The sequence below is a fragment of the Scardinius erythrophthalmus genome, assembly GCF_964197995.2.
Source record: "Scardinius erythrophthalmus genome assembly, chromosome: 6".
In the NCBI taxonomy this organism is placed as follows: Eukaryota; Metazoa; Chordata; class Actinopteri; order Cypriniformes; family Leuciscidae; genus Scardinius; species Scardinius erythrophthalmus.
Genome location: NC_138226.1, coordinates 8,653,332 through 8,670,555, shown reverse-complemented (window position 1 = coordinate 8,670,555; position 17,224 = coordinate 8,653,332). Strand labels below are relative to the sequence as shown.

Here is a 17,224-nt window from a genome sequence, read left to right as displayed (position 1 = left end):
ATCATTTGGAAATAGCTTGTATAGCCAAATAAAGTACAGTATAAAACTTCATAAGCTTACCTTCAACATCTAGAGAAACAGTAGCAGAAATTGATCCACCCTGGTTTGTTGCTCTGATCTGATATACAGTTGAGTCTTCTGCATCGCAATCAGCAATAACAAGCTGATGATAGCCTCCCTTAAATTCTTGGATCTTGATTTTGGTACCATCAGCTTGAATTTCCTTTCCACGCTTAAACCATTTTATTACAGGCTTGGGCTGTCCTGTTATCTTGCAGACAAATGTTGCATTGCTTTTGAATTTTACACTCATGTTTCTGAGGTCTTCCTTGAAGGCAGGAGCACGCACATCAACATCAGTCTTTGGAATGGCAGGGTCAGATATTTCACTGTATTCACTTTCTCCACCAATGTTTTCACATTTCACCCGGAATTCATACTCTACACCTTCTGTCAGGCCCTTGACAGAATAAACAGTCTGGTGGATTTCATCTGTTGTAACTGCAGCCCATTCACCCTTCTTCTTATCTCGCTTTTCAAGACAGTAGTTCTTAATTTTAGAACCTCCATCACTGAGAGGTGGCTTCCAAGACACAACAAAAGAGTTTTTGGTAATTCCAGACACAACTGGTTTTAATGGAGTTCCTGGCCTCTCTGCAAAACATAAATTTGCATTAACACTAACATAACACTAAATAATAACAACAAAACTGTGGTTACTTCTTTAATAGATATTAAAGAAAATCTGTTGATAGATAATATTTCTTTATAACTTACCTAGCTGACTCTTGATGAGGATAGCAGAAGGAGTCTCCAGTGATTCACTATTACCATAACGATTTTGTGCTGAAACACGGAAGTAGTATCCCTCATTTTCAACAAGGTTAGGAATTCTGCATGAAATGCCTGTGATGGATGATGATACAAGTTCCCACTCTGCTCCTTCCTTGTCTTCACGTTTTTCCACAATATAATTAGTTATCATAGATCCTCCATCATCTTTGGATGCTTTCCAGCTAATAATCACAGAATTCTTCAACAAAGCATCAAGAACAAGAGGACCCTCTGGCATAGCAGGTTTATCTGAAAACACAAAAAAATATATGTTAATTACTCTTATTTCCCCTACTAAGTACAAAAAAAGACAAATTATGAAGCATATACCTAAGATTTCAACGTGAGTTACAGTATCTGCAGACCCAAAATGGTTGTTGATCCTGATTCTGTATTTTCCTCCATTTACACTGCGCTGTACATTCTTGAGGATCAAATGAGTGTAATGCTCTGTATTTTCAATGATCACATTCTCAGAGGGCTCCAAAGCCTTGGCTCCATAAAGCCACATGATTTTAGGTTGAGGTCGGCCAATGTAAACAACATGAATGCGCACTGTGCTACCACATGTTGCAAAGAATTTGTCTTTCAGTGGCACTGGAAACTGTGGTGCTGCTTCAAGGACCAGAGTTCCACTGGTCTCACAGTCACCTGCTTCATTCACTGCCTTGCATGTGTACAGACCCTCATCTTCCTGTTGATCTGTTGAAATGGTCAATGTATGGTTGCGACCATCAGAGGTTGCTGCATATTTGCGACCTTCTTTGATTTCCTTTCCACCCTTGTACCATTTAATTTCTGGAACAGGTCGTCCAATAATCTGACATTTGAGAGTTGCAGTTTGTCCAAGTTTGGCAGTGACTTCATCCATCTCTTTCCTAAGAGCTGGTTTAGATCCAACTAAGAAAAAAAAGACAGACGGGGCAGCTATAGTGACATTTATTTTCAAACACCCTTTCTATTTATTTATAGTCAAACACCCCCAAAAATTTATTGGGATAAATATTGGATATCATTATTGTATCGACAAATCACAATACACACAACAATACTTTTAATGTTATTTCAAAATGTGCTTACCACCCAGTTTAGTTTTGATGCCAGTTGCTGTTCTGCGTGGTCTGCTGATTCCGGTTTCATTCTCAGCAAATACTCTGAATTCATATTCAGTTGCCTCTTGTAGACCACTCTGAGTGTACTGCTTGTCCTTTGTGCGCTCCTTATTGCATTTCTTCCAACCACTCTCTCCAGACTTTCGGTATTCAATCCAGTAGCCAAGGACTGGTTTTCCACCATCACATGCTGGAACCTCCCATTTAATTGTAATGTAGTCTTTGGTTACAGTCATAGTGTCAATTTCTCCTGGCTGGCTTGGTTTATCTAAATAAATAAAGAGTGTAATAAAAAATATTTTCCATAAATCAAGGCAACAATTTTGAATCAATTACTTAATGAACAGACGACATATTCTGAATACATATTATGAAGACAAAATAAGAATGTGGTCATACCAAATGGATCTTTGCAGATTACTGAATCTGATGCAGGTCCTGGTTCACTCTCTCCGATGTCATTCACAGCAATTACACGGAAATGATACTCAGCATCAGTAGTGAGCTGACTAAGAGTATACATTGTTGAGGTAATCTTTGTCTCATGACGAATCCACTTATCAGACAGCATTTCTTTGTACTCAATGAAGTAACCAGTAATGCAAGATCCACCATCATCCTTAGGTTTAGTCCAAGCCAAAGCAGCAGAACTCTTAGTAACATCCATGATTTCTGGTGGAGTGCCTGAAGCCTCTGGGACACCTAACATAACAGAAAACAAATAAATATATGTTTTTATTATGTTTAATAACAAACATGCAATTACTAGAAATAAGACAAATGACAAGTGCTTACAAATGGGAGTCTTTGGCACAACAGTTCCCTCTGATTTCAGGGAGTTGCTGATTCCGAACTGGTTCTCCGCTGTCACCTTAAATTGGTATTCAACATTTTCTTCTAGTCCTTTAACCACAAGGGATGTGTCAACCACCCGTGAGTCAACAGTGTACCAAGCTGCTTTTGTTACTTCACGTCTCTCCACAATGTAGCCAACAATTTCAGAAGCACCATCTTCAGTTGGTGGTTTCCAGCTAACTCTTACAGAATGTGCTTGTATATCATCAAATCCAAGAGGGCCTTCAGGTGCAGATGGGCGGCCAATAACCTTGACCTTAATAGGAAGCATCTTTTTGCCACACTTATTTTCCAGATGGAGATAGTAAACGCCAGAATCAGACCTTTCAGCCTGTTTGATTACAAGCTCGGATACGTCTTCATTAGAGGCAATCATTGCACGGTTGGTCACCTCTGATCCATCCTTGGTCCATTTGCTGGTAGGAGTAGGTTTACCTTTGATGGGCACTGAAAGTTTGATTACTCCTCCAGATCTGACTACAAGGACATCTTTGTATTTTGCTTCAAGGTCATAACTTGGAGTATCTGAAACACAGAACATTTCAAATTATTAAATTATTCCATAAATGTAAAACTTTACACATATAAGTAAAAGGAGTTAATGACAGGGTCATGAGATCTTACCAAGCATCTCTGTTATGGTCACAACTCCAGGTACTTCAGCTGGTTCACCTGGACCACCAGCATTGCAAGCCATGACACGGAATTTGAATTCCTCTCCTTGTGGCATTTGTGTCAAAGTATATTCACAGATCAGTGAAGGTGTAGTATTGCACTTCATCCAGGTTACTGAACCAATTTTTTGCATCTCAATTAGATAGCCTGTAACCTTAGCACCACCCTCCTCATCTGGAGGACTCCAGGCCAAAGACACAGAAGATTTTGTGGTATCTGTGACTCGTGGATTTTGAGGTGATCCAGGTGGATCTGTAGGGGTTATGCAATAGATTAATAAGTGATAATAAGTTGAATGCACATAAATTCTACAGTATTTTAGAAAAAATAATAATAATAATTTCTCACCAACTGGATCATTTGCTACTGCAGGTTTAGAAAGAAGGCTAGGTTTGCCAACACCACGAGCATTGACGGCTGTCACTCTGTGCTCATATTCCAGGCCTTCAATTAAACCAGTGGATCTGTATCTTGTCATTGTTACTGGATTTTTATTAGCACGGATCCACCTGTCAGCTCTGACCTCCTTGCGTTCAATAATGTAGCCAGACACCTCTAATCCTCCATCCTCATCTGGTGGCTCCCATGCAACAGTCATGCCATCGCGTGATACATCAAAGATAATGGGTCTTCCAGGCGGCCCGGGAATGGCTGCAACAACAATTCAATATTGCGATGATGTAGGTCCAATATATGTGTTACATAATATATATCTAAAATATATATGTGCATATGCTATTTTTAAAAAACATGTTTTTCTTACATTTGGAGCTCTTGCACATCACGACTTCTGACTGTAAGTACTCCCCAGTGCCATAACGATTGGTTGCTGCAACCCGGAACACATATTCATCGCCCTCTGTCAATCTGTTAAATTTGAATGTTGGTCTGCTAACTGATTCTGAAACAGGTACCCATCCTGGGCGATGAGCATCACGTTGTTCAACCACATAGTTGCTAATTGGTGCGCCACCATCTCTCATAGGTGGATCCCAGCTTATTGTGACTGATGTTGCATCAATTTCATCTAATCTAATGGGTCCTTGAGGCTCATCAGGTTTAGCTAAAGAGAGAAGAGGGTTATAAATAATATTATTTCTCAATCATTTTAAAATATCCATTTTAATGTAGGGAGTGGGTACTTACAAAGAATAATGACTTTGATGTTTTCAGTAATTACTCCTGTTACGTTTTTCACCTCTAGAGTATACACTCCACTGTCATCAATGGTGGTGTCAAGAATAGTTAATTTAGAGAATTTTCCAGTTGACTTCATCTTCACACGCTCCACAATCTTTATCCTATTGTCATTGAAGAACCAAGAGCAAACTGGTGGTGGTCTTCCTATGATTGGCAAGTCAAGCTCAAGGGGTTTGCCTGCCAAAACACTGATCATCTTTTGTGGAATAGTTGATAGATCAACCTTTGGCATAACTGAAAGAGAATAAACAAACAAACAAAGAAAGAAAAAAACAGTGAGACACAACAAACAAATAACACCATCTTGTGACTATTATTGTATTTATTATAATACATACCTCTTTGTTCTTGAACTGTCACAGCTGTCACAGTTTCTTTTGGCTCACCAGCTCCTCTGCTGTTGACAGCACGTACCCTGAAGAGGTACTGCTCATTCTCATTCAGTGACACAATAGTGAACTCAAAGTCTGTAAGTTTCAAAGTTACCACCTTCATCCACTTGTCAGTACCAGCCTTACAAGCCTCAACAATGTAGCCAGTGAGTCTGCTGCCTCCATCATGTAAAGGTTTCTCCCAAGCAAGTGAAACACTGGATTTGGTTACATCTACAACTTCAAGCTTGGCTGGTGGCAGTGGAACTTCGCACACCAACACAACATCGCCTGTCTCACAAGGTTCACCAACACCATATATATTCTCTGGTAAGACTCTGAAATAATACAGCATTCCTTCTGTCAGACCAACAATTTTGTATGATGTCTTGCTGCATTTTGATGTGACCGTTTTGTAAGCTCTCATTGATGCCTCTCGTCTTTCAATGATATAATTGTTGACGGGTGCTCCACCATCAACCTCAGGAGCATCCCAGATAATATGAGCTGAATCTTTTGTGAGCTCTTTCATCTTAATTGGACCAGGTGGACCAGGTGTATCTGAGAAAGAATGCACAAACATGCTGGTTAGAAACCATTTCATGGTATGTCGTTATATGCACTATAAATAATTTACACGATTTAATATGAGAAAACATACCATAGATTTTCACAAGGATGCTTGCATCCTTCTTCCCAGCAGAATTGGAAGCTTCAATTGTATATCTACCAGCATCATAGCGGTGCACCTTGTCAATAATGAGAGTTGTGGCAGTATTGGTCACTTCAATAAAGCCACGATTTTGGAGGTCCACACCAGGTTTGCTCCAAGTTACAGTTGGGATTGGTCTACCAGTAACAGTAATATGTAGGCGCAGAGAACTTCCTGCTCTCAGACAAATTGTCTTTGTCAGTTCATCAGGCAGCTCAAGGTCAGGAATTTCTAGAATAAATAATAAAACAATTATACAATTTATTAGATTGACTGATTGAATATCGGACATTACTTCTTTCTTGCATTTGTATATACAGTATATCAAACTTCAGAACCATACAAACATTTAGAAGTTGTTTGAACTTACCAATTCTTTCTACAGGCTCAGTCTCTGCACAAGGATCACTGAAGTCACCCATTCCATTTATATTGACTGCTGCAACTCTGAAACAGTACTTTTTGCCAGCAGAAAGGCCTGTAACTATGTGTTCTGTCACCCTAAGATTCTTTTCATGCACTTTTGTCCATTCCTCTGCACCAGCTTCTTGCATCTCAAGAACATAACCAATAACATCAGCACCACCATCTTCAACTGGTCGTGTCCAAGCAAGACTAACACTCTCTTTGTGTGTGTCAGTAACCCGTGGAATTGAGGGTGGACCTGAAGTGCCTAAAATGGGGATTAAACATAATAAGGTAAAAAAAAAATTACTTTAGTAATATAAACACTTAAATGTTATAAATTATGTTCTTTTGGAAACATACCGGTTGGTACTCTACATACTGCATACATTGACACTTCACTAGGTTCACTATCTCCAGCTGCATTCATGGCTGTAATGCGGAACTGGTAAATGTTGCCTTCATGGAGACCAGTGACTTTGAAAGATGTGTCCTTGAGAATAGAATCTCTGTTAACCTTGATCCATCTAACACTCTTTCTTTCACGGAACTCAATCAAGTAGTTTGTGACTTCACTGCCACCATCGCTCTCAGGCTTCAGCCACTCGATCGTTGCAAAGTCTTTTCCAACTGCAAGGATTTCTGGGGCTCCAGGGGATGATGGGACAGCTGCAATTGGAAATAAAGGAGCACAATTTTAATTTTAAAATGCAAAATCTCTCATCTAAAGGTTTTTAAAATGAATCATGGTACTTACTGAATGAATTTCTGGCAAAGATGGGGGTAGACTGTACAGCCACGCCAGACCCATACTTGTTCACACCTCTCAAACGGAATATATATTCGTTATTCTTGAAAAGTCTTTTAATTTCATATGTTAGGGCTTTGCATTCAGCCTCCATGATAACCCAGGTAAGTCTATTGGTATCCCTTCTTTCAACAATGTAATGTGTGATTGGGTCACCACCATCCTCCAGTGGCTCTTTCCAAGACACTGTGCATTTTTCCTCAGAAACATTGCTGACTGTAAACTCCTGACAGGGACCAGGTGTATCTTGTAAAAGAAGAAAGATTATTGTATGAATGAATTTGCAACATATTTAAAACTGAAGATCATGTTTGTTTATGATATAGCTGTATGTTTAGAACACCTACCAAGCACTTTAACATTGACCTCAGCGGTTTTTGTTCCACTAGCATTCTTAACTGTCAGAACATACTTCCCAGTGTCATCTCTGTCACAGAACTTGATGATTGCCAGAGCTCGGGTACTAGAGTACTGGAGAGCATATTTTTCACAAAGTTCTAGCTCTTTCGTACCCTTAGCCCAGCTTACTTTTGGCTCAGGTTTTCCACCAACAGCAGCATCTAGCACTAAATCAGATCCAGCTCTGATTGTAACTGTGTCCACAAGGAGTTTGCTGTCCAGCTCTGCTTTAGGAGGAGCTAAAAAATAATTTAAGTGTCATGAGTATTTAGGTTCTCATTAATAAAACAATGTTAGTCTTATGTGTATTGTGACAGAATCAGGTATGATACATACTGTATTCTGCTTTGCAGGTCACTGGTCCTGTTGAAACTGATGGCAGGCTCAATACTCCATTAGCATTTTTGGCAATGACACGGAATTCATATTCCTCTCCTTCTCCCAGTGCAGTGACAGTGAAATTTGTGTCAGTAACATTAGTGTAGTTACACTTAAGCCAGCGACCTTCTCCAGTGACGGTATATGGCTTTCGCTCAACAATGTAGCCTGTGATTGGGCTTCCACCATCATTTAGAGGCACAGACCACTTGATTGAGACTGTTGATCTTGATACATTTGTAACTTCTGGTTTTCCTGGAGGATCTATATATTTGTATCATCACAAACAAAAAACAACATTTATCAGTTTTGTGTTTTCTGATTTAAACTGGTATGAATTACTTTTTGATTGTAATATACTTACCAACTGGATTTTGTGCCACAGCTTTCTTTGATGCTTCACTTGCTTTGCTGAGGCCAGCACTATTCATTGCGTATACTCTGAACTGATATTCAAGACCCTCAACAAGGCCTTCCACCTTGTAGTAGCATTCAAAGCAGGGAATCTTGTTTTCTCTCACCCAGAGAATTGTGTTACGCTCCTTCTTTTCAATCCAGTATCCAGTGACCTTGCTGCCACCATCATGGTATGGTTCCTCCCAACGAATGCTCATGCTGTTGGCGGTTACAGAGAACACTTCTGGTTTTGTTGGAGGGCCTGAAGGAACTGTAAAAATAAAAACATGTAATAAGATATTTGATATTTCATACAGTATGTCAAAACTTCTAATTTCTTATTAGCTATAACATACCAAATGGATGCTCTGCAACAATCGTCTCAGATTCTGTTGGTTTGCTCACACCAAAACGGTTTTCAGCACAGACACGGAAAGTGTACTGCATGTATTTAGTTAGATGTGAAACATGGAAAGAAGTTTGCTTTACACTTGAGTTAATAAGCTGCCAAGCAGTGGAACCAGATTCACGCTTCTCGACAATGTAGTTTGTGATGTCTGTTCCACCATCATCCTCAGGTGGATTCCATGATAGCACGCATGACTGTGATGTAATTGAGGAAATCTCAATAGGGCCCTCTGGAGGGCTTGGTCTGCCAATAACATTGACAGTGACACTGAAAGTCTTTGACCCCGTGACATTCTCAAGAGTTAGGAAATATCTGCCTCCATCACCTCTCATGCTGTCTTTAACTGAGAGAGTGGTCCTGTTTTTGGTAGTCTTGATTGACACCCTGTCAGTTTCTTTTAGCTTCATTTCCTCAAGCTTCCAGGATACCTTTGGAGCAGGTCTTCCACTAATTGGAACATCAATCTCAAACGATTCACCAATCCTGCTAATAATGAGTTGGTTGGTGATGCCACTGAGGTCGGCAGTAGGTTCAATTCGTGGCTCTTTAATGATGACTGAGGAGAAAGCTTCCCTTGGCACACTGAACCCAGCATCATTTTTTGCCTTGACACGGAATTCATACTCACTGTTCTGTATAAGTCCTTCAATTACAAGGCTTAGGTTTTTCGTTGTGCCACAAACAACCCATTTATCTGAGTCTTTAGCCTTTGACTCCACACAGTAGCCTGTGATACGGCTTCCTCCATCATGCTCCGGCTTGAGCCAGGCCAGGGTTGCTGATGTGTCAGTTGTATCAATAATATCAACTCTCTTCGGTGCTGCAGGTTCAGCTGTGGCAATAACTGGGTCGGGCATTTCATATGCTTCACCAAGACCATATTGATTCTCAGCCATGACTTTAAAGAAATAAGGTACACCTTCCAGGAGATCAGAAATTCTCATGCTTGTTTGAGTGGTCTTGGGTGCTGCCTCTGTCCATGTTCGACGGCTAGCCTCACGTTTCTCAACAATGTAATGATGAACACGTGCACCACCATCATTGGTAGGAGGTTCCCAAGCAATTGTTAGAGCTCCTCTCATTACTTCCTTGATGGAGAGAGCCCCTGGTACACCAGGTGTGTCTAACACTTTGACTGCAATAGTAATAGATTTATTGCCACTACTGTTCTCAAGAGTGAGAGTGTATTTTCCAGTATCATTTCTAGTGCAATTTTCCAGTGTCAAAGCCGTGAATGTCTCAGTGGTGGCAATGTCTGTCATAACACCAAGTTCTCCATCCACTTTTGTCCATGAAGCTGTAGGTGTTGGCTTTCCCTTAAAGGCAATATGGATACATACACTTGCTCCACTTTTTACAATATGTGTCTGTTTGAAGGATGCATCTATGTCAATTTCCGGTGCCAAGAACCTGTCTACTGCCTGTACAGACTCAGATATTTCTTTGGCTTCGCCCTTTCCAACAGAATTGACTGCACAAATACGGAACTTGTACTCTGCAGTGGTTTCCAAACCAGTCACAGTGTATTTTGTGACAGCACAAAGTTCCTCATTGACTCTGCGCCATTCCTCTTCAGATCCCTTGCACATTTCAATAATGTAGCCATGAATTTGCATTCCACCATCATAAGCAGGTCTGGTCCATTCCAAGCTGATAGACGTATTGGTAGTGTCAGTCACATTGACAATAGATGGGGCATCAGGTTCTTCTGTTGGCTCAGTACATTTAATTGGCATTGAAATGTTGCTTGGTGCTCCAATTCCAGCATCATTTACAGCATACACACGGAATTCATACTCCACATTCTCAGTTAGATGAGTCACTCTGTGTGCAGCCTCAACAATGGGTTTCCTTGTTAGGACTTTCAGCCAACGACCAGTCTTCTTTTCACGTCTTTCCACAATGTAATATTTTATTTGGTTTCCACCATCATGTGTTGGAGGAGCCCAGTTGATTGTGATACTCTCTCCATCGACATCTGTTGCATCTGGAGTTCCAGGAGAATCTGGAACAGCTGCAGGGATGAAAAAGAAAGAAATTACAGACAGAATCTTTTTACAGTGATGTATATATAAAATTTGAGAAAAAAAGATTTATTTTAATATAAGCTTTTTATTATCTTACTGTATTGCATCTGTGCAATCACAGGAGCTGAATCCAGTGCTCTGCTAACACCAAACCTATTGACTGCAGAAACACGGAATTGGTACTCGTTTGTCTTGATCAGTTTGGTGGAAGTGTATGTGCATCCCAAGCACTCATCGGTGACAAGTGCCCATGAAAGTTTTGAAGTTTCACGCTTCTCAACAATGTAATGAGTGACCTCCGAACAGCCATCATTCTCAGGTGGATTCCATGAAAGTGTTACTTTGCCCTCAGAGATATCTGAGAATGTGATTGGACCAACAGGCTCTCCGGGTGTATCTGAAAGATAGAAATTATAGAAGCATATGGTATATATGATATGATATGGATATTAAGAAAATCTAGTGATTAAAGGGTGGGATGAATACATAAGATGGATAAGGTACAAAAAGTATTCATACCAAAGACTTCAACTTTCATTGATTCTTTTTTACTTCCTAAGGGATTTGTGGCTTCCACAGTATAAAGACCACGGTTTCTACGGTCAGCATCTCTTATAAAGAGGGTACTTGATCCAGAAATTGTTGTGATATCAACCATTTTCTTGGTTAATTCAATATTATCCCTGAACCAGGTAACTTTTGGTGTTGGTCTTCCAGTGATAGCAACTTTGAGCCTGATGTTTTCTCCAGCTTTAATAGAGACTCCCTCAAAGTACTCTTGGCCAAACTGAACATTTGGAGGAACTGAAAGAGAAAAGAGTTTGTACTTTTTTAATATATACAGACCAGCAAAAAATTGCATGTAAAATGTTGACCACTGAACAATGAGAAACACAATATAAACTGCATGAACTTACAGCTCTCATCTCTGATGACGACATAACCAGAAGACTGAGAGGGTGGGCTCACTGTGCCGATAGCATTTCTTGCTATGACTCTAAATTCATAACGTTCACCGCAAGCAAGACCAGTCACTGTAAATTCTGTGTCAGTCACATTTGTAAAATTGGTCTTCAACCACCGTCCTTTGCCCTGTCGTTTCTCCACATTATAGGCAACAATTTTGCTTCCACCATCATGCTTGGGTGCTTCCCATTTCAGTTGAACTGATTCACTTGTTACATCAACATAGTCAGGGATACCAGGAGGATCTGAAGTTAAAATTCACAAGTTTATTAATATTTAGCTACTGTAAATTGTCATATTTTTAACTTGCAAGATTGGTGTGAAAAATATATCTTAAAGTTAAACTTACCAACTGGAGAAACAGCCATAATAGGTTTGCTTGCATCACCCATGCGACTGTATCCAGCATCATTCTGGGCGTAGACTCTGAACTGGTATTCCAAGCCTTCAATAAGACCAAGAATCCTGTACTCCCTTTCTTTCACTAAAACTGTGTTGACTTTTTGCCACATTATGCTGTTCTTCTCCTTCTTTTCAACATGGAACCCAAGGACTGGACAACCTCCATCAAAGACTGGTTCATCCCACTGAATAGTCATGCCATCGTTTGTAACATTGTAAACCACTGGCATGCCTGGTGGACCGGGTGGTCTGAACTCATGCTTGGCAATGACATTTTGTGAAACTAAAGGTTCACTTGCACCATATCTATTTTCTGCACAGACTCTGAACTGATACTGAATACCCTTGATCAGGTTGGGGACCTTAAACGATGTTCCATTTACACTTGAACAAGCCATTTTCCAGTCTGTCTGAGAGGTGTCATGTTTCTCAACAGTGTAGCAAGTGATTTCTCCACCTCCATTATCATTTGGTTCATCCCAAGATATAGCGATACTTTCTGCTCTGACCTCATCTAAGCGGATAGGTCCAATAGGTTTAGAGGGTGGTCCAAGGGTAATAACATGTACGTGAAATGATTTTCTGAAGAATGTGTTGTCAAGAGTAAGTGTGTATTTGCCTCCATTCTCTTTCTCCACATTTTTTATCATAAGAGTGGCCTTGTTTTCAGTCTTCTTGAAGCGGACCTTTTCACTCTCCTTCAGTGGTAAGTTGTCCTTTAACCAAAGAATGGTTGGTCTAGGCTTACCTTTGTATGGCAATTCAATGTGTACATTGTGTCCCAAACGCACACTGATCTGTCCACCAGGATACTCTTCAAGGTTTGCTTCTGGTGGGATAATGTAGTCCTTTACTTTGATTGGCCCAATTTCAACAAAGTCACTAGTACCCTTTTCATTCTTGGACCTAACTCTGAAAAACATTTCAGTGAGTTCCTTAAGCTTTGTAACTTTATGTTCACAGTGCTTGTTTGTGCCACCAGGAGCCCATTCTTCTTGACCTTGGAGTTTCTGTTCAATTATGTAGTCTGTAATGATGCTACCACCATCATAATCTGGTTTGTTCCATTGTAGTGTTACTGAAGTCTTGGTGGAGTCTTTCATAGAAAGGTCTTTTACTGGACCAGGGGTCTCAGTAGCTTTAACTGGCTCTGCTGTTTCACATGGATCTCCAACTCCATTCTCATTTTCTGCTAATACACGGAAGAAGAACAATGCCTTCTCAGAGAGTTCTTCAATTACACATGTGGTTTCTTTGCATTTATTTGTTACACAGGCATATGTGCGCTTTGAAGAGTCTCTTTTCTCAACAACATAATTGGTAATTTCAGAACCACCATCCAGTAGAGGGGGCTCCCAACAAAGAGTAACTTTTCCACGAGTGACGTCTTTCAAGATCAAATTCCTACAAGCAGCTGGAGTGTCCTGTACTTTAACAGACACAGTTAGTGACTTTGGTTCTCCTACACCATTTGATATATTAATGGTATATTTACTTGTGTCACTTCGAGTTACTTGTGTAATTATAAGACATGATGAAGAGTCTGTGTTGTGAATCTCGTATTTAGGATCATTGTCAATGTTCTGGTCTTCCTTTTTCCAAGAGACACTTGGAGCAGGTCTGCCTTTGAGGGGAACCATGATTTCAACATCTTTACCAGCTTTCACAATGTAGTGAGTTCTCATTGCAACATCTGTATCAACCTGGGCTTCCTCTGCAAAATAGGAATTAAAGTGGTTTATGCCGTTGTTACAGAAAACATTATTATAAAATATACAAATATATTCCAAGCATTTCAACATGAATGCATACCAAGAATGTCCTTGGCTTGTACTGGCTCTTCCATTTCTATTGGGTCTCCACGGCCAGCACAATTGACAGCAGATATACGGAAGTAGTAGTCCATATCTGGTTTAAGATCTGAAGCTACATACTCTGTAGTTCTCACTTCTCCCTTATGGCTAATCACTGTCCATTCCCCTTCTTGGCCAACTCTTTTTTCTACAACATAGCTGGTGATTTCACTGCCTCCATCATACTCTGGCTTTGACCATCCAAGTGTGATTGATGTTTTTGTTGAGTCAACCACCTTCAGCTTAGTTGGTTCATATGGTGGGTCTTGGGAGAAAAAAAACCTTGGTTAGAACTCTATGTCAAGACAGTTTGACTCAAAATTATATATGAATTTAGTCAAATTAACAGTTGAGCAAAAATTATACAGTAATACATACCAACTGGATCAGCAGCTTTGTAGAAGTCAGAAACATCTGTGTATGGACCTTCCCCAGCTTTATTGATTGCACATACACGATACTGATATTCATTTCCTTCTGTAAGATGATGGACCTTTGATTTTGTATCACTAATGGGGTCCTTGTACACTTTTACCCAGCGCAGACTCTTCTTGTCACGTCTCTCCAAATAGTATCCTGTAACCATGCTACCTCCATCCACACTAGGTTTATCCCAAATGATCTGCATTGATGTTCTGGTGATATCTGTTGCTTCAGGTGTAGAAGGTTGTCCGGGAGTAACTGAAAAAATAGCATTGATTTAATAGTTGTGGTGTTATATAAATGATCTCATTTACCAAACGTATATATTATCTAGTTTAATAATTTTGATTTTCGATTTACTATTTCCTTACCAAATGCATTTTTGGCGATAACAGGCTCAGACTCCAGAGGATCTCCAGCTCCAAATTTGTTAACACCTCTGACACGGAATACATATTCATTTCCTCTGGCCAACTTTTGGACAGTGACAGTGCGTGCTTCCATTGCCTCAAAAACTGTAGACCACACTACTCTACTTGTCTCTCGTTTTTCTACAATGTAATGAGTTACTTTGGCACCTCCTTCATCAGTCACTGGTTCCCATGCAATTGTTATCTTGTCAGCAGTGACAGTTTTGAATTCAATGTGTCCAGCTGGAGGTCCAGGTTTGTCTATTTATAGAATAAAAATTTATTAATTTACAATTAGGAAATGGATAAGACATTGAAAGAGGTGGATAAGACATTGAAATTACATTTATATACATATTTTTGACAGAAATGATTACATACCTAAAATCTGTATTCTGATAGAAGCAGATGCTGTGCCAAACACATTCTTGATTTTGAGCTCATAGGTTCCAGTATTAAGACGAGTAGAATCTTTAATGAGGATGGCTGATGAGTCAGTTGTGTTCTCAATTGACAGCTGTGCGCTTGATACTAATTCCTTTTCGTCTTTAAGCCATTCAATAGTTGGCAAGGGTTTAGCAGATATTCCCACTTTGATTTTGAATGATGCACCAGCTTTGTATTGCACAACATCCAAATACTCTGGGGGCAGGTCAATTACTGGAGCACCTAGAATTAGGGAAAAATGGAAAAGTGTGTGTAATAAAGAGTAAGACCCATTGCTAGGAATGGCATTAAATAAACAATGCAATGTAAATAAGCAATGTAGAAGCAATTCACTTACCAGAAATGTCAACACAAGTTACTGGTCCTGCAATTAGAGATGGGTTGCTAACTGAGCCAACTGCATTTTTGGCGAAAATCCTAAATTCATATGACTGATCCTGAGTCAAGCCTGACACAGTGAAATTAGTATCAATGACATTGGTAAAGTTTGCCTTTGTCCATCTGCCATTTGGAGCATCTCTTCGCTCAACCATGTAGCCAGTGATTTTGCTTCCACCATCAAATGGAGGCTTCTGCCATACAAGGCTAACTGAATTTTTTGTAACCTCAGAAATTCTCACATTTGCCGGTGGTTCTAAAATAAAAAAAGGATTATTTGGCACAGAAATTTAGAGAAACTTGACACATCTCCTTTGCACAGATTTTTTTTTTTTTAAATTTTGTTATTATTATTTATGCTTACCACAGGCATCGATCGCTAGCACTTCATCTGATGTCTTGCTGAACTTTCCAATACCAGCTGCATTTTCTGCAGCTACTTTGAATTCGTAAATCATTCCAGGACATATATTTGTCACTCTAATTTGAGTTGCAGGGATTGCTGTTTTGTTCACCGTCTGCCAAAGGATGCTGCTTCTTTCTTTCATTTGGATGTGGTATCCAAACACCGGGCTTCCACCATCTACTACTGGGTCATTCCAGCAAACAGTGAGGCTTTCCCTTGACACATAGCTCAGCCATGGTGTTGATGGTGGACCAGGGATAGCTAAAACATACAGTAAACCAGCAGAGGTTTAGACATTATAAAAATTGAGACATAACTAGAAACAATTGCAAATGTACAGTATCCAAGTACTCACTGTATGGAAGCTTCACTGTAACTGACTGAGAATCAATATGGTCACTGATGCCAAAGCGATTCTCAGCTTTAACCCTGAACTGGAATTCTTCCCCCTTTGTAAGTTTGGTGACTTTAATAGCATTTCTTGCAATTGTGGATGAAACTTCTGTCCAGGCTGGAGTACTTGTTTCACGTTTAAGAACAACATAGTTTGTGACAGGACTGCCACCATCATACAGAGGTGGGAGCCATTTGAGGCACAAGCTTGTCTCTCCCACACCACTAACTTCAACAGGACCAACTGGAGGACCTGGTCTGTCCAGGACCAGTATGTTTACAAACATCTTGGTTGTTCCACTTGTGTTTGAGGCGACAATGTCATATCTTCCAGCATCACTTGCAATACTTTCCTTGAGGTTGACATTAAGACTTTCAGGGGTTACTTCAAAGCTGAATCTCTTGCCACACTTAACTGGAGCATTGCCTCTTGTCATTGTGACCTTTGGCATTGGTTTCCCAGAGAGAGGAAGCTCAAATTTAAGATTTGATCCTGCTCTCACATAAACAGTATTATGTGGGAAGTTCTTCATATCAAACTCAGGGGCATCTGTTAAGAACAATGAAAGAAAATGTAATTACAAGATTAATAGAATATTTGAATATAATAAAAATGGAATACATTAAATTAATTAAGACTCACCCAACTGATCTTTCACAACCACAGGGATTATCATTTCTTTTGGTTCACTGAGTCCAGCATGATTCTCAGCGCGAACTCTGAACAAGTATTCTGCATTTTCCCTCAAGCCCTTAATTATGTGGGTGTTGGTTTTAACATTGGCACATTTAACCCACTTCTGTTGTCCTTTTTCAAGGGCATCAATGAGGTAGCTAGTAATTCGGCTTCCACCATCATGCTCTGGCTTTGACCATGCAATGGTGATACTATTCTTTGTTACTGCAGTAACGCCGAGTCTAGCAGGTGGACTTGGTTTTTCTGTTGGTGCAAAGTTAAAATCATA

At 39.9% G+C, this 17,224-nt stretch overlaps 1 protein-coding gene across 1 annotated transcript in view; it reads right to left on the bottom strand.

The window, feature by feature from the left end:
- Positions 1 to 17,224, bottom strand: part of ttn.1 (titin, tandem duplicate 1) — a 137,637-nt gene that overhangs the window by 8,840 nt on the left and 111,573 nt on the right. The window contains exons 172-202 of the mRNA XM_081368711.1: positions 16,903 to 17,199; positions 16,222 to 16,809; positions 15,825 to 16,127; positions 15,420 to 15,716; positions 15,017 to 15,304; positions 14,597 to 14,896; positions 14,181 to 14,483; positions 13,762 to 14,067; positions 11,897 to 13,663; positions 11,499 to 11,792; positions 11,101 to 11,385; positions 10,679 to 10,978; positions 8,502 to 10,568; positions 8,114 to 8,416; positions 7,708 to 8,013; positions 7,320 to 7,610; positions 6,922 to 7,218; positions 6,528 to 6,833; positions 6,130 to 6,432; positions 5,709 to 5,990; positions 5,015 to 5,608; positions 4,623 to 4,910; positions 4,240 to 4,539; positions 3,825 to 4,127; positions 3,426 to 3,728; positions 2,742 to 3,326; positions 2,346 to 2,648; positions 1,915 to 2,214; positions 1,165 to 1,734; positions 778 to 1,083; positions 61 to 654 (exon numbers count right to left, since the gene is read on the bottom strand). Of these exons, the coding sequence (XP_081224837.1) occupies positions 61 to 654; positions 778 to 1,083; positions 1,165 to 1,734; positions 1,915 to 2,214; positions 2,346 to 2,648; positions 2,742 to 3,326; positions 3,426 to 3,728; positions 3,825 to 4,127; positions 4,240 to 4,539; positions 4,623 to 4,910; positions 5,015 to 5,608; positions 5,709 to 5,990; positions 6,130 to 6,432; positions 6,528 to 6,833; positions 6,922 to 7,218; positions 7,320 to 7,610; positions 7,708 to 8,013; positions 8,114 to 8,416; positions 8,502 to 10,568; positions 10,679 to 10,978; positions 11,101 to 11,385; positions 11,499 to 11,792; positions 11,897 to 13,663; positions 13,762 to 14,067; positions 14,181 to 14,483; positions 14,597 to 14,896; positions 15,017 to 15,304; positions 15,420 to 15,716; positions 15,825 to 16,127; positions 16,222 to 16,809; positions 16,903 to 17,199 (13,929 nt within the window). The remainder of the gene's footprint in view (positions 1 to 60; positions 655 to 777; positions 1,084 to 1,164; positions 1,735 to 1,914; positions 2,215 to 2,345; positions 2,649 to 2,741; positions 3,327 to 3,425; positions 3,729 to 3,824; positions 4,128 to 4,239; positions 4,540 to 4,622; positions 4,911 to 5,014; positions 5,609 to 5,708; positions 5,991 to 6,129; positions 6,433 to 6,527; positions 6,834 to 6,921; positions 7,219 to 7,319; positions 7,611 to 7,707; positions 8,014 to 8,113; positions 8,417 to 8,501; positions 10,569 to 10,678; positions 10,979 to 11,100; positions 11,386 to 11,498; positions 11,793 to 11,896; positions 13,664 to 13,761; positions 14,068 to 14,180; positions 14,484 to 14,596; positions 14,897 to 15,016; positions 15,305 to 15,419; positions 15,717 to 15,824; positions 16,128 to 16,221; positions 16,810 to 16,902; positions 17,200 to 17,224) is intronic.